At 40.8% G+C, this 15399-nt stretch overlaps 1 protein-coding gene across 5 annotated transcripts in view; it reads right to left on the bottom strand.

The window, feature by feature from the left end:
- tp73 (tumor protein p73) overlaps positions 1 to 15399 on the bottom strand; it is a 28004-nt gene that overhangs the window by 8631 nt on the left and 3974 nt on the right. The window contains exons 1-4 of one of the 5 annotated variants that reach the window (XM_031286946.2): positions 15025 to 15277; positions 11945 to 12040; positions 11088 to 11238; positions 6376 to 6624 (exon numbers count right to left, since the gene is read on the bottom strand). In XM_031286946.2, coding sequence (XP_031142806.1) covers positions 6376 to 6624; positions 11088 to 11238; positions 11945 to 12003 — 459 coding nt within the window. In that variant the 5' untranslated portion in view covers positions 12004 to 12040; positions 15025 to 15277. Of the gene's footprint in view, positions 1 to 6375; positions 6625 to 7596; positions 7807 to 11087; positions 11239 to 11944; positions 12041 to 12579; positions 12805 to 13080; positions 13283 to 15024; positions 15278 to 15399 lie in introns of those variants that run through there. The other 4 variants (XM_031286944.2, XM_031286945.2, XM_031286943.2 and 1 more) reach the window with 4 other exon arrangements.

The raw sequence follows: 15399 nt of genomic DNA, 5'->3' as shown, positions 1-15399 counted from the left end.
CATATGCTAACATGTTGTTTTGGAAGCATCAATCTTCCACTATCTTTACCTTTCCTAAAGGGGCACTCCACCAAAAATTCAGTTTACGCATCACAAGGAGGACTACTTAATCTGGTAAAATAGTTGTTAAGTCTTCTGTGGCTCTGGAGGGGGCTTTCCAAAGTTAAAAAAAAATAAGAGACTTGAGACTTTACAGAAAGCCTGTATTACAAACTGGCAGTGTGGACTGGAGTTTGAAAGAAGTAGGCCTTCAGGAGGCAGGAAGAGCCTTGCCATTTCCCAAAATTGTGCTCGAGCACTTTAACCGACCAGTCACATCATGCTTTCCCCTATATTTGTCTTCTCATCATTGACCTTTCAAAAAAAAGACTTTTTCTTGCCTTTGATTTCCAAACCTATCTCTTCCCCACTTAAGATCATTCTTGTATATTTATTACAAATTACTTTTTTGATTGGACTCCTGGATTGATGCTTCTCTTTGCTTCTCTTACCTTACCGCTACTTGTAATGTCCAGGATTCAAGAGATTTAAGATTTTTCAATTGCATAGAGATCAGTTAAATTCTTCAAATTTAAATCTTTAAATGTCCCACTGATGACCCAGACTCTGATTTGACTCTCCCAGACACCAGACAGCCACAGCCACACACACACACACACACATACACTTCCAATGGAAATACCTGTGCAACATTACAGTACCTTTTCCCACCTAGCTTTACCTGACAAGTCTCAACAGCCCGTCCATACCATGAATAAATCATTTGTCTGAGATGCAAAAGCCAGACAGACTTCTTTATTTACAGACTGAGGGACTTTCACATGTCGAAAACTGATGACCAATGGGTTGCTTTCCAGCATTATCACAACAGAAAGAATAATAACTCCTTTAGCATTTGAAAAGAGTAACATAGAAAATGAGGTTAAATGTTTTAGAAGGCATCTAATCATTCTGACAGGAGGTAAATCATGATTTGAAATTCCACCTCCACTCGAAAATCCTCTTGGCCCAGAATTACTGTGAAAGGGACCATTGCAAAAAAAGTTCTTTATCCACACAAAAATGAGATGTTTTGATAAGTTGTGGGATCAGCGGGGAATAGCATTTAGTGATATCGTTTTTGAACATCGTAGAGTTCATGAAAAAGTCATAAATTACTTTACAGATGCCATGGGAGATGTCTCAACTCGTCCACTACACAGACCAGTGTGCACATGCACCGACAACACATAGGCATGCACACACATATACACACACAAATCTGTAAATCCAGCTCCAGGTGTCATTGTCATGTGAAGTGCAGCATGAGTAAAAATACATTATCTAATGTGTAAGTTCTGGTAAGGAAAAGAGATGTTGAGTGATGGATAAACTGGGCTTCGTTTCAGGACATAGAGAAGGATGAAGGGATAGAGAGGAAGGAGAAATAGATGGAGAGAGAGAACAAACACGAATAAAGGCTAAAGAGATTATTTGCTTTGTCAAAATCTTCAAGGTGAGTGAGTAGAGGAAATTCGAAAAGGGAGGGGAAAAAAAAGATTGGATTACATGAAAATGTAAATGTTCAAAAATGTTAAGAAATCCTTTCAAATGTCCTGAATCTACAATAAACCTCGCCAATTGTCTAAATTTGCACCAATTTTCAATGAAATGTTTTATTTTATTTTATGAGATATCAGGTTAACCACATTGAACAGACTATGTCCTGTAAAAACAAGCTTTGCAAAGAACTACTGTATTATGGACTGCCAACACTTATATCAAGCATCTTAAGCAGACGTGGATATGCTCATTTTCTTAGACTTTTTTTTCTGGCGGTCATTTGGTAGTTTTTGTTATAATATAAAAATTACAATGTAATTTGAGCTCCATCCATCCATCCATCCATCCATCCATCCATCCATCCATCCATCCATCCATCCATCCATCCATCCATCCATCCATCCATCCATCCATCCATCCATCCATCCATCCATCCATCCATCCATCCATCCATGCGGTGGACCAGTGGAGGCAGGTCCTGACAGGCTCCTAAAGACAAGGTGATAATTGCCAGACCAGTCACAAGCAACAGCTTGCCCACTGCAAATTCGCTCAACTGTCCAAATATTGAATACATTGACACACACACACACACACACACACACACACACACACACAGCAAACGTACATTATGCATGCCGTACACATCTACACAGCCTAAGCTGGATTTCTATATGTCTGTAATTATATTGGATTCCAATCAATATAGAAAATTGGAGATTCTCCCACACTTTCGTCACGGTAATTGCTGTTAAATTACTTTTTATCTCTATGAGACTTTTGATGTAAATAGGGAAAGATAAAATGAGACTGCTTCTTTAACAACAACTATTATTTAAACTTGGTTCTCTGTAGTTAAAGATCTAACCCTGAAATAATTGATGAGTCATGCAAACCTAACAGTTTTCCCTCATAGCAATAAATAAAAGTTCATGAAGATTGTAAAAGTCTTCTAGACAGGATGGCATACATGCAGTGTTACAAAGTGTTAAGGGACACAGAAGAATAAACCAAATAATTAACATTATTGATGGCATCCCACAGTCCAGAACATTTCCTGACCAATGTTGATACTGGACAATGTACACAGTCAAACAGGAATTATATCAATCCTGGAGGATGTTTTCTTTAAGAACTCCTTCATCTACAGGGTAACTTTAAAAATCCATTGCATTTGTAGTACAAATCGATCTGAATCACACAAACTCAAACAATTATGAACTACATTCGTGAAACGTATTTGAGCACCGTAAAGTATGTGAAAAATCTTCCTTAGTGTGTTTTCCCAGATCGGATGCTTAGAAGGCCAATGGTGATGTGGACGCAGATGATGCATTGGGAAAGGAAGGGAAGGACGCTCTATGCAGGGCGTGTTGGGACCTGTATCCTAACGGAGAGAGGCTAATAGCTGGGAAAAACAGCTTCTGACAAGCCGCCTTGCAATGCATGCTCGAGCCCGCACTCACAGCATCACACCCCCTCCCACTCCTGACACATACTGTACACACACACACACACACACACACACACACACACACACACACACACAAACTGAAGTCTGAGTGTACGGAAAGAGGTCTTATTATTTGACAAGGCTGAGGTGTTAGATCTCATTTCCAGCCATGGTGACGCTTGCCTGCGTCGAAGCCAAGGAATCATCTTCAAGAGGCAAGAAAGCAGCAGAGTTGCAGAGTTATTATCACTAATGCACAGTGTCTTGATGAGACAGGAGGGGGCCTGGAGAATTACCAGACTAGCTTAACATGGGCTTGAATAGACTTACTGTATGTGGAAACATTATGATAGATGAGGGAAAAAAGGATTGTTCCAATCACTTCTCCTGGTTTCTCTTCTCCTTTTGAATGGTTATATGCAACCAAAAACCTCCCGTCAATCATTCAGTTGACAAAAGGAGGGAATTTAACAAGAAATGCTTGATGCAATAGACAGCTGCATTTCTCATAATGTTCCAAAGCACCGCATGCCACCCGCTCTTAGTGGCAGGCAGAGAGGTGGGGATGAGGGTGGCAAGGTAACTGATTATAGTCAATGTGCCCCTATGGCATTCGACATTCCCACTGCCTGAGGCCACAAGAAATCAGCAAGAAACCCAGAGACTGTTAACATTTAAACAAAGTGACTCAGTCTGGGCCACATAGCCATCCTTTTTGTTAAGCATGTTCAAACATGGGCCTTGCACTGAATTTTGCAAACACACCCACATGTGCATGCATATTAGACACACACAAATCCCCATGCACCCCTGGTGTCTTTTTTGGGAAATCCCCTCCCATTAGCAGTAACGTATTCATTCCGAGAGGCTTGAGCGTAATCTCTTCTTTTCAAAATATACACTTCTAAAACGACTCGCCGACATGATGTGAGCCTTAAACTATATACTGTATATGCATACTTGTTTTTTTCTTCTTCTGTGAATCATGGATGAACTCCTACATGCTTTAATTTTTAAAGGAAACAATTACAAATGTACTGTTTTACTACAGGTATATGTAACATCTGTAAGGCGATCAATGGTATCATATCGTACAGGATCAGACGTGATCATACTGCATCATTTCACACATTAAAACTCTTTGGTATAATAACACTTAAATATATCTGATACTTTGCCAATCTTATAATCAGGTGTGCAAGATAAAAACAAAGCATTACAGTAAACTTCATAAAAGCTATGCGCAATCACCCAGTCTCTCTCTCATTCTAATCCCTCCTGTTTAATGGCAGCAGAGGAATCTGAATAATCACAGGCTTCCTCACAATCCTTTTTCTGCTGCGTCATCATCTGTATCTTAAGTCGTGTGCCAGTGAAAAACTCCTGCTATGACTTGAATTGTTCAGGCAGGTGACTTCAAAGCCTTCTTCTTCGTTCATAAAACTGGGATCATTTTCAAACTATTATCCATGCAAACCAAAGTCGACAGGACGAGTTTATTTCACTGAAAAGGGGTAAATGGGACTTCAGGATGGAGTAGCGAGTAAAGAAACTGAACATCTGTTGGCAGGCTCCCTTCATTTCAAAAGTAAAAAAAAAATTAGACATTGTCAGGCTTTGATTTGATGTATTTCCTTAATCAAGTTATTAAGAATATTCCAAACTGTAAACCAATGGGATGTCAGGGAGAGTAAGGAAGGTTAATTTAAAGGGCAGAGTAATTAGGATCATGTTTAACCAAACATGTTGAAACAGGTTTCTGACATATTTCAGGGTTTCATTTCATTGCAGTAATTTCTCAGGTAAAACAAGCTAATAATTCTTGGTTTCTGTCGATGTAGTTTGGCCGTGAGAAAGACCTGAGTCAGAGAATGGAAGTGAGGGAAAGGAGATGATAGACATATTTCAGGAAAGGGGAAGGACGAAACTTTAGGCGCCAGAGGTGACAGCTATGAGTGTGTGTTAAAACCGGAGGAAGAAAGAGACAGAGAAAGAAAAGCAGCAGGTCAAAGACCACCGCTCTAATGTCCAGAGGGAGATCCTCTTACATCAATGAAGGCTCAGTAAAGGAGCCCACCACGCATGGTTACTCTCAGCACACACAGCCTCGGAGGAGCCCCTCAGTCGATCACAAAGACATTCACAGGCCTGAACGCTCACAGACACATGAAGACGCCACACACACACTGAGTGGAGGAAGTGCAGTTTGTTTCTTGGTCCTCTTGTTTCAGGGAGGTCAACTGTGTGACAGTCGGCAGTGACACCTTTCTAGTGGGAGAATTCTCATCAGGTCATGACAAATTACACAGCTCCCATTTCACCTGTCTCTCACCACCATCACATCACAAGGTAGTTATGTGGTTTGGTGATGTCTTACCTTAATTTCTGATTTTTTTATGTTTATTCTTGTACCCCATAAAATGTATCCTCTCAGTAGTAGTGATGCTACTGCTACTACCGTGTATTGGTGGCAAGAGCAGTAGCAGAAAAAAAAATTCATATTTTACATTTATGTTTTATTAATTTAGCAATACAATCTAGATGTATAATATTGTCCCTGTTGCAAAACTATAAAATAATATTGTTTTCAACACGTGGAAGCCCTGTAAGTAAGAAGCATGTCCCAAAAGGTCAAAACAAATGATCCAAAAGATGTTGACTTTCAGCAACTCATACAAAAATCACCATGGGACAACCACAGAATCATATAGGGAATAAAACTGACATACATACTACATACTATTTAGCCTTTCCAAATATTTGTATTATTATTGTAATAATACATTATTTTTACAATGTAATATTACTGCATTGATCTTATATAGTGTAGCAATAAGTGATGCCACAATTATAGACTTACATTACACTCATTGTACATAAACTCATATAAAAGACATTGAGTGACAGTGTAGAGAAAACTGTTATTAACTTCTCAAATTAATATTGAACCTTGTGCTTTATGATAAATTGTCTATTGATACATTTTTCTTACAAACATTGTTTTCTTATAATAGATTAAGTGCTTGAATTGTCTAAAAGACAAACAAACACATACAGGACAAAAACGTTCTCGACCACGTATGAAACTTTCCCTGTTGCATTCATCACATTAGATTTGACTGCTAGAGGTGATTAGAAGACATGATGAATCACTGAATGACTACTTTCTCTTGCACGTGACACGCCTGCACATGTGCTGGCTTGAGTGAGTGTGTGTGGAATAATGTATTTGTGTGCACGTTTATGTATGTGCACAATAGTTACTCAGTAAGACAGAAAGAAAGAAAAAGACGGAGAACTGCACGCACACACACACACACACACACACACACACACACACACACACTGCATGCCAAAGCCAAGAAAGTATGTGTACTCACTGTCCATGTGGCAGACTTGGCAGTGCTAGACTGCTGGAAGGACACCTGGAAGTTGTGCAGTCCAGGGTAGTCGGTGTTGGAGGGGATGGCCGGGGCAGGCGACAGGCCCTCAAAGGTGGAGTTGGGCTGGGAGTAGGGTGAGGGGGTGGGCACGGCCGATGAGGAGGCGTTCTCGGAGCTGTAGGGGCTGGCGGACGTCGCGCGGCTCCCCAAGCTCTCCATGCTGCTGCTCAGCAAGTTGTATTGGGACTGGGAAGAAAAGAAGAGGGAAGAGATGAGGGAGGCGAAGTGGGAGGGAGGGAGGAGAGAGGGAGGGAGGTCACAGGTATACGAGGTGCCGGAGAGACAGGGGCTTGGAAGCTTAAAGGGAGGTCGGATTACAGGGAGTAGTGTGAGTGTGACGCTGCATGTGTGTGGGAGGGGTACATGTGTAACTGCCTAGGTAGGTGTCCAAGATCAACGCTGAGCACTTTTTGTGTGATTTATACATGAAAAATAACAAAAATAAAGATTTGGTGACAAAATCAAAACGATTGCAGAGACACAAACTGATGTGCTTGTGTGAGTGTAAGTGAGTGGCGGTTGCAGTGAGGTCCCCCCAGTAGGCTCCTTGGGGCTATATGAGACAAGTTGTAAAACACAGTCGTAATCTGCCTAATTGCCTGCCATTGCCCTCTTGTCCTCTCCGCTTTGTTTTGAAAAAGGTAAGATTTGTTGAACTGACGTGGGTGTGCTGACACACTTCAAAATTAACCCTTTCTGTGAGGCCCATATGCAGTATAGTTGAACACAAACTTAGATGCTACCGTAGAGGGAAAACTGCTTTGGGGCTGCTGTAATTACTATTTTTTGGATCATCCATGTTCATTTGTTGATTCCCTGTTACACTACTTGAACAAAAACACAGAAAAGTCAAAGAGCACAAACAGCCAACTACAGCACTGAGTCTTCCTGCCCATACTCATCACTATCAGACTTTCTTTGAACAACACTGATCTATTATCCAACCAGTTGATTCAGATTCAACATACCAACATACACGTAAAAAATGAAAACACAAACCACCTAAATCATTGATTTAAAAAAAATTATCCAAAGATTTATCCCTGCTACTTACATACGTGTGTTAAGTAGATGACACTGATGGCATGCCCACACTGAAATAGCTACTCATACACACAAAATTCCCCTATGAGCAGAAGAAAACAAATAATTTTTTACCTTCTTTTTCACGTAGTACATCTTCTAATGCTTTAGTCTCATTTGTCAACTCTTCAGTCAGAAACATCCAAACACAGCAAAGCAAAGAGAGTGCAGCAGGACCATAGCCTAACCTGAGAGATCAAGTGTTGTGTGCATCAGTGGACACACCACACAAACACACACACACACACACACACACACACACATTCGCATCTGGTGTGGAGAGAGAGAAACGATAGACTGAGAAGAGGGGAGAAACGGAGAGAGGGAAAGAGGGATGGGAACCCAAAAAAAGTGGTACAACGTTCTAATTATGGCAAGCCCGGACATAGACAGCAATGCCGGGGTGCATGTACACACTTGCTCCAAAACACATTGTGAAGGCCTGCACTAAGTAAACACTGTCTGGTCTGACGGAGAGTGGGACAGAGAGAGGGGGAGAGAGAGGAGAGAGAGAGAGAGAGAGAGAGAGAGAGAGAGAGAGAGAGAGAGAGAGAGAGAGAGAGAGAGAGAGAGAGAGAGAGAGAGAGAGAGAGAGAGAGAGAGAGAGAGAGAGAGAGAGAGAGAGAGGAGAGGAGAGAGAGGCAGGAAGGAAAACACATTAAAGAATGAGAAAGAGTAAGAGAAAGAGAAAGAGTTCAGGGGTCAGACCCCAACCTGAAGCAAACCGCATCACTTCACCTCAGCTCAGCTTTGTGTTTTTAACAACACTGACGACTAACACAAAGGGACAAAAAGGGACAGGTCAATGTCCTAGACTTAATGCAAACTGTGTAGGTTAAATGAGGATGCACTGATACGTGGATGTTTGAATCTATACTCTAACTCAGGTACATGCAGCACAACACATCATATAGGGAACAGTTGGGTTCAAAACAACTAATTTGACTTTCACTGGTTTTCAAATGTGAGAATTCTTGAGAGTGTTGGTTTGAATTCAAAAATGAATTTGAAGATGCATGGCTTTTTAAAAACTATTTATTGATATTTTGAAGACAATTCAATCTGTAGCTGAATTAAGAAATTAATTGTCAAATTAATCGATGAAGAAACAAATTGTTATTGGCAGTCTTAATCAAGTGTCTTTAATGTCTTGATTGTCTTTAATGTGGAAAATAGGGCCGCTATAGAATTTGGTGCGATACAAATATGTTCACCCTAATGAAAAATTTGAAAATTAGTATTTAGGCTGATGTGCCCTGGTGTTTGTTTTCTTGTGAAAGGTGTATTAAATAGTAATTCTGTCCTCCCTTCAATATCTGACTGTTTACAACCTTTGAAATCCTTCTCCAACAAGTATTGTCAAAGGGGCTTTACGGGCACAAGGTAAGCCCGGGTGTATGCATCAACAATAAACACACACACACACACACATGCAAACGCACGCACACACTGTCCAACAGACTCATGCATTCACAGGTGTGCTTGGTCTTAATACCTAAACTCGATCTGCAACAAGTTGAAACAGAGCTAAAACCTCCGCCGCCAATGTGTGAGCAAGTGTGTGTGTGTGTTCACTGTGTGAGTTAGTGTTTAAGCTTCCCATCTCAACAGTATCATGTCCCCTAAGGGCAGCCATCCTGGTATCTGCCACTCAAAGCCAAGCTTTAAAGGCTCACAACTTTTAGAAACATAGATAAGCCAGCCACAACAACCCTCACTTTTCAAAATGAGTGAAGTATTATGGGCTGAGTATAAGGAGAGTACCACCCTGCTAATGGCCTTTGTTTACAGCTACTCATTAATCAGTTAACAACACAGACTCACATGTTGTCATAATGGCCCTGTTGAAACAAGGAAACAACATGACCAAAGTGAAGTCAGGCTACATAAATGGTATGGCATTGAAAACTGCAGCATGTCTAAATGACACCAGTTACGTTGAACAGAGGTGAGGATGAGAGGAGGTAAAATGTGGAGTGATGTGTAAGAAGGTTGCCCCCTGTTGGGAATATTGTGCAGGAACAGGATATGCCATTAATTCTCAAAATGTCCACATTAATGCCAACCTTTAAAAAATAATCCAGCCTGGTAATGTAATGGTAATCAAACTAGCCCCATTGTACCAGGATAAATATTTAATTGTATTATAATAAGCACACTAGTTCAGATTCAAGTAACCATGTGTGCCACATATGCATATATAAAAAAAAATACAAGATGACAGGCTTGATTTTCAAATATGAACTCACTCTTAAACAGCATGATGAGTCATAGGCATATACAGATTCACTCTTTCATCTGTTTGATGACCACCCATTTGGAAACAGTAACCCTGAACCAAAATAATACTAGAACTTCTAAACTCCATAACACAAACTATCTCCACTATCACACCAGTAAGACACACACTTTTCAAACATTGACAAAAAGGCCTGAAAATACCAGAACATAAACAATTTCTCTGGTCCACTTACCATGCCACACAGCATCGTAAGGCTCCTGAAAGACAAGATGGGGTGTTGCTACGATGTCTTTGTGACCCGGCTCTCATAGGACTAACAGTCTGCTGTGATCAAGTGTGGCTGTGAGAGTCAAGCTTTCCGCATCCAGCTGGCCCCTCTGTGGCGTGGGACATGATGGAGGATACAGGAGACATCCTGCCTCTCTTCTCCTCCACTTGTTTTCCTTGCCCAACTGGGCCTTCTCAACTTGCCTTGAATAGGTACCTAACAACAGCGCTCCGCCCCTATATTTCTGTCATGACTATTCATTAACCGGCCAGGCAGGTTCAGGCTTGCCCGCTTAAAGATTAGATCCCAATATTCCAGATCAGAAGGGAAAGCACATTTGAGAGTGACTTCTGAATTAATGTTTGGAAGACAGAGACAAGATGAACTGTGCATATCAGTGTGATTCTGCAAAAACTTATTTTGAGAAAAGTCATAGCGTTCAAGCTAAAAACTGGGATGTTTGTCTTCATTCATAAAAAGTTGGCATACTTTCTGTGGTAATGAAGTTTCCATCTTGGAACAAAAATGTGCAGGTGTATATATACCTGCAAACATGTGTGCTTGTTAATGTGCACAGACAACCTCCAGCCTACAGATGGCTCAGTGGTGCAGCAAGGGGTCCTGGCTTGGGGTTTTAATTAGCCCTCTCCCAACACACACATATACACATACACACACACACACACACACACACACACACACACACACACACACACACACACACACACACACCACCCCACAGTCCCTACAGGCCGCTCAGCAGGGAGATAGAGAGAGGGAAAAGGCTGCAGAGAAGAGGGAAACCACATAGGAGGGAATCTACTCAACGCTGGAGGGAAAAAGTCAAAGGATACAACAGAAATGTGTGTGTGTGTGTGTGTGTGTGTGTGTGTGTGTGTGTGTGTGTGTGTGTGTGTGTGAGCTCGCAAAGAAACGATCAGATCTGAGGAAAATGCCCTTCAGATAACAGAAATAAGCCGTAGCTTCTTGAAAGCAAAGGCAAAAGAGTGACCACAAAGGTACAAACTGAACTGCAATAGTAGCTAATGTTCCTACCATTACGTTGTCGTTGATGTCCCTCATTTGGTAGACGTCCATGGAGACCTCGGCAGCGCTGTGGTGGCTCCCTGTGATGCTGGTAGAAGGCACTGGGCGCTCACCTGGCCGGCTGCCTGGGGGGAGCTCAAAGTAAGTGCTGTCTGGCTCCCTGTGAACACGCGACACCATGAATACAAGTTGATCTAAGAGGGATGAGCTTTCAAAAAATTAACATAGCACAAGTGTGTCACATGACAATGTACCTGATGTGCAAAGAAACAGACCACCGAACAATAATTACTTTTTAACCCTCATGTTGTCCTTGGGTCAAATTTGACCCGTTTTCAAAGTTTCTATGTCAATAATATGGGTTTCTTTCAACCAAATTGGTCAAAAATAACACAGATGGTTCCAGGCTGTGATTATCTATCAACATACGTTCCTCTGATCTTAACTTTTAGTCAAAATAATTCATAATTTCTGTTTTTTTAAATCGAAAATTAGGTATAATTTAAAATGAATGAGGTTTATTGACCATGAATTCCATAAATAAGTGTTAAACTAGTGGTAATTAGTTGGAATGAAGTTGGCTAAGAAGATGTAACACAGAATTGGGTGATACGTTATACTTTATGCTTTAAGAACAGGCAAAACAGACAGAGGACAACTCAAGGGTTAAGTTATAAGAACAGTTTTAAAGGAAGGGCAAATAAAAGGTTAGATAAAGGGAATCCTTAATCTTTTTTTCTGTTTCAAATGATGAGTGCATCAATTGAATGCAATTCACATTTTTAATAAAACCATTATGCAATTTGGAAAATGGGTTAATTTGACAGAAAGTAAAACAATCGTAAGCAGGTGTTGTTGACACTCACAAGGAACTCCACAGGTGCTCAAAGGTGCCTCCTTCTTCAGTAACTGCGGACTGGGACATCTTAGAGGATGGGTAGTCTGGTGAGGGGCAGATCACTCTGCAAAGCACATACACAGGAATCACACAAACATCAAATTATTTACAATGAAAAATAGAATGAATTAAATAGTAACAGCCTGTTGTAAAACAGAATATTAAACAAATGGAACTAGGCCTACTACATGATCATTTTTATCAGGACACACACACACACACACACACACACACACCAATTCATCCAGGTGTGATCACACCAATGTAGTCCCAGTGAGGTGGCAGGGTGTCAGGAGGCCTGGGCGTGCCCAGACCTGCCTGCCTCATCACCGTCTCACTCCGAGGGGTTGTCTGAGCATCACCTCCGCTTCTGTCTCAAAATATCACAGCCTCCACTGCACCCTTAAAATATGTTCAGGCATTATGGAGCTTCCGAAGCAAATAGCAAGTGGAGCTACAGCAGATAGCATCAAGTCGCCTGGTTGAGGTCTACGCACTTTGCAGAATAGCCTAATCCCAACTTCAACATGACAGAAAACTTGGTGTCTTATTTTGACAGAGCTGATGATAAAAATACATTATCGTGAAAGTTTAGAAATGTACCTGCGACATCCGGGCCTTTGCGATGGTTTGAGTCAAAATAGCCGACTTGGAGTTGTCAAATAAATCCGTGTTTGTCATAAGTTAAAACCATAAATAGAAAATCAAGTGTAGGCTACTGCACGTAGCCTATACCGCGTAAAGCTTAAGGGAGGTATAGTCTCCAGTTTGATGTGTCAATAATCACAGTCAAAACAAAATTCTGTCGAGCATATTTGTTCGTACCAAAGTGTATTCACAGTTGCGCACCCACAGCAGCGTCATATCTCCTTAGTAACCTATCTGAAGGACTGCATAAGAAAAAGTGTGGCAAAGGTGCATGCATGGCTTTAAAGATGCACGCAGCAACAGATCATCATAAATACAAATCCTTCCTCTGGAATCACTGACTGTAATTTGGCTGCAGGTAGGCTATACAGTATATCCTATGTGTGAATGAATTGTTGAGTCAAAGTGACCTTCGTTTAAATAGCAAATAGCCTACTTCCATTTCTATACAGTTACCTCATTTCTACATTCATGTAACAGGGATCTTTTCACTTTGGTCTGAATCGATTGAAGATATACAGCTCAGTAAACATGATGTAATGTTGAGCAAAGGCTGTTTTGTTCTTCAAGCTGATCTTGTGGCTATTAGGCTGTCACACAACTGGCTCGTCTAATAAAGTTTTGATTCATCCCACATAGCCTATTCCAATTGGCGTGACAAAAAAACTAAGATGGAACATATATAGGCCTATAGCCTACATGTTAAAGAGGCCTGCAGCACGCACACGTTCGCAGATAGGCCTATGCATATCATTTAGGACTGCGGAGCTCCGCCGCAGCTGTGTGACTGCCGGTTCCCGCTGTTCTCGAGGTGGCTGCCGCCGAAGAAACCAGCTTCCATTCCCAGCTCGTCCCTCAGTGCCGCCTCGTCAGATCCCAGAGCAGCTCGAGTGTTCGCGCAGGGGATCTGACAAAGCGTCACTGCAGTATGAGCAGAAGGTAGACAGCGGGTTGGCCTCAGAGCGCTCCGCACTTTGAGCATCTTAATTGGGATTCCACCTGGACACAGACGACTTTTTCACTTAGTCTGCACCTCTTACCCTGTACCTGAAATAATCACAATTCTGTTTTACAAGGCTTAGATTTATATAATAACCGAAGTATAGCCTATATCTATAATAGACTACATACACATGCCTTTCAGAACGTTTGGTTTGCCTTGTCTTAATAAGGGTGAGGAAATAATACATGTTTCCACTTAGGGAAACAGCTTATATTATTGTATCATATGCCTTATAAAACCAATTATTGATAAGCGTTAAAGTAGCCTATTTGATTAAATGCCATGCATTGACAAAAAATATGTAGGCCTATTTTTCTTTTAATTTATTAACACTATTTTGTTTTGTTTTGTTGCTCTTTTAACATACACAAAGCAGCATACACGCCTGTGTTATTTCTGTAAAGCACGGCCTCTGCTGGTTCTTAATGTTACACCATCTTTTAAGTTTGACATATCGCTTCACTGATATTCACCTGTCGAGCTACTTTGTGTCTCCCCTCCCGGGTTACGGCACCCATGACAACACATACACACACACACACACACACACACACACACACACACACACACACACACACGCACACACACACACACACACACACACACACACACACTGCTTTCCCAAGGGCCATTTATGCAAGAAAATACACAGTCCCAACTGAGAAGAAATTAATTTAAAAATTGTTTTAGATTCGATCCTCCACAGTGAAATATTTTATATGAGGTTTCAAAGGACGAGGTTGTCGTTTTTGATGAGTCATTGTGTTGCTCGTTATCTAGCATATATTTAGCCTGTTGAAATACAACCAATAGCCTACATACAAAAACTAAAGTAATATTATAGCTAAGTTAATATAACTATGTCAGCCTTTTATGAATGGTATTTAACAAACAGAAGAATGATACTGAGCTTTTGATTTTTTTTCTTCAAACAAATAGGCCTATAATACAAAAAATAAAAATCGAAATGGGGATAGTAGGCCTATTACACTTATTGCATGGTGCATATACTATGGAAATTCTTTGTAAGGAGTAGGCTACATCTTTTTTTATTTTTGTTTAGACAGATAGAATAGATTTTTGACCTATTTTAGCTTACTGTCCTGAGAATAGCCTCCATAACGCAGACCCTTAAGCTACACAAACCATCAGCTGTAAAATCACATCAACAAAATAACCAAAAATATTTAAATTAGGACACTTTTATTCAGCCTTAGCAAATTGTTAAGACAGCTAGGGTTTTTTTTTGTCAACAACCTCGTTTTTCAATGAATTTGTCACATTTTGCAAAACAAGAAATACCGACAAACTGCAGGCCTGCTAATAAACAAAAAACAAATGTAACAAATATTTAAATCAATATTCCGACTGTAGGGCATTGAAATAAATCAACGTACCTGAAGGTTATTATTACTCCAATCCAAATACCCAAGAATTATGTTGCGCCGAGCACCTGCCTGTTTATCGAACATGCCAAGAGAGTGACCCTCCATAAACAAACAGCAACAACAAAAAGAACTAAAAATCGACCGACTTTACAGTAGTCTATGATAACAGCGGTTGGAGATGATTGACTTTTCGGAGAAACAGAATTAACTGCGAAGAAACAGGAGGAAAACTGATTTGCATGCTGTTCAGGGAAGTGTGAGCTTTGCTGAGGGAGACCGAGGAGGAGGTGAAGAGTTTTTTTGCGCTGGGAGAAGAAGGGAGGCGGTAGCGCGGTTTGGGCACACATAAGCGGGAAACCTTTTCCAGCTGGTGGGGGATATAAA

The sequence above is a fragment of the Sander lucioperca genome, chromosome 12 (assembly GCF_008315115.2).
Source record: "Sander lucioperca isolate FBNREF2018 chromosome 12, SLUC_FBN_1.2, whole genome shotgun sequence".
NCBI lineage: Eukaryota > Metazoa > Chordata > Actinopteri > Perciformes > Percidae > Sander > Sander lucioperca.
The sequence above is the reverse complement of the archived record's forward strand: the minus strand, read 5'-3'. Positions and strand labels throughout refer to the sequence as shown.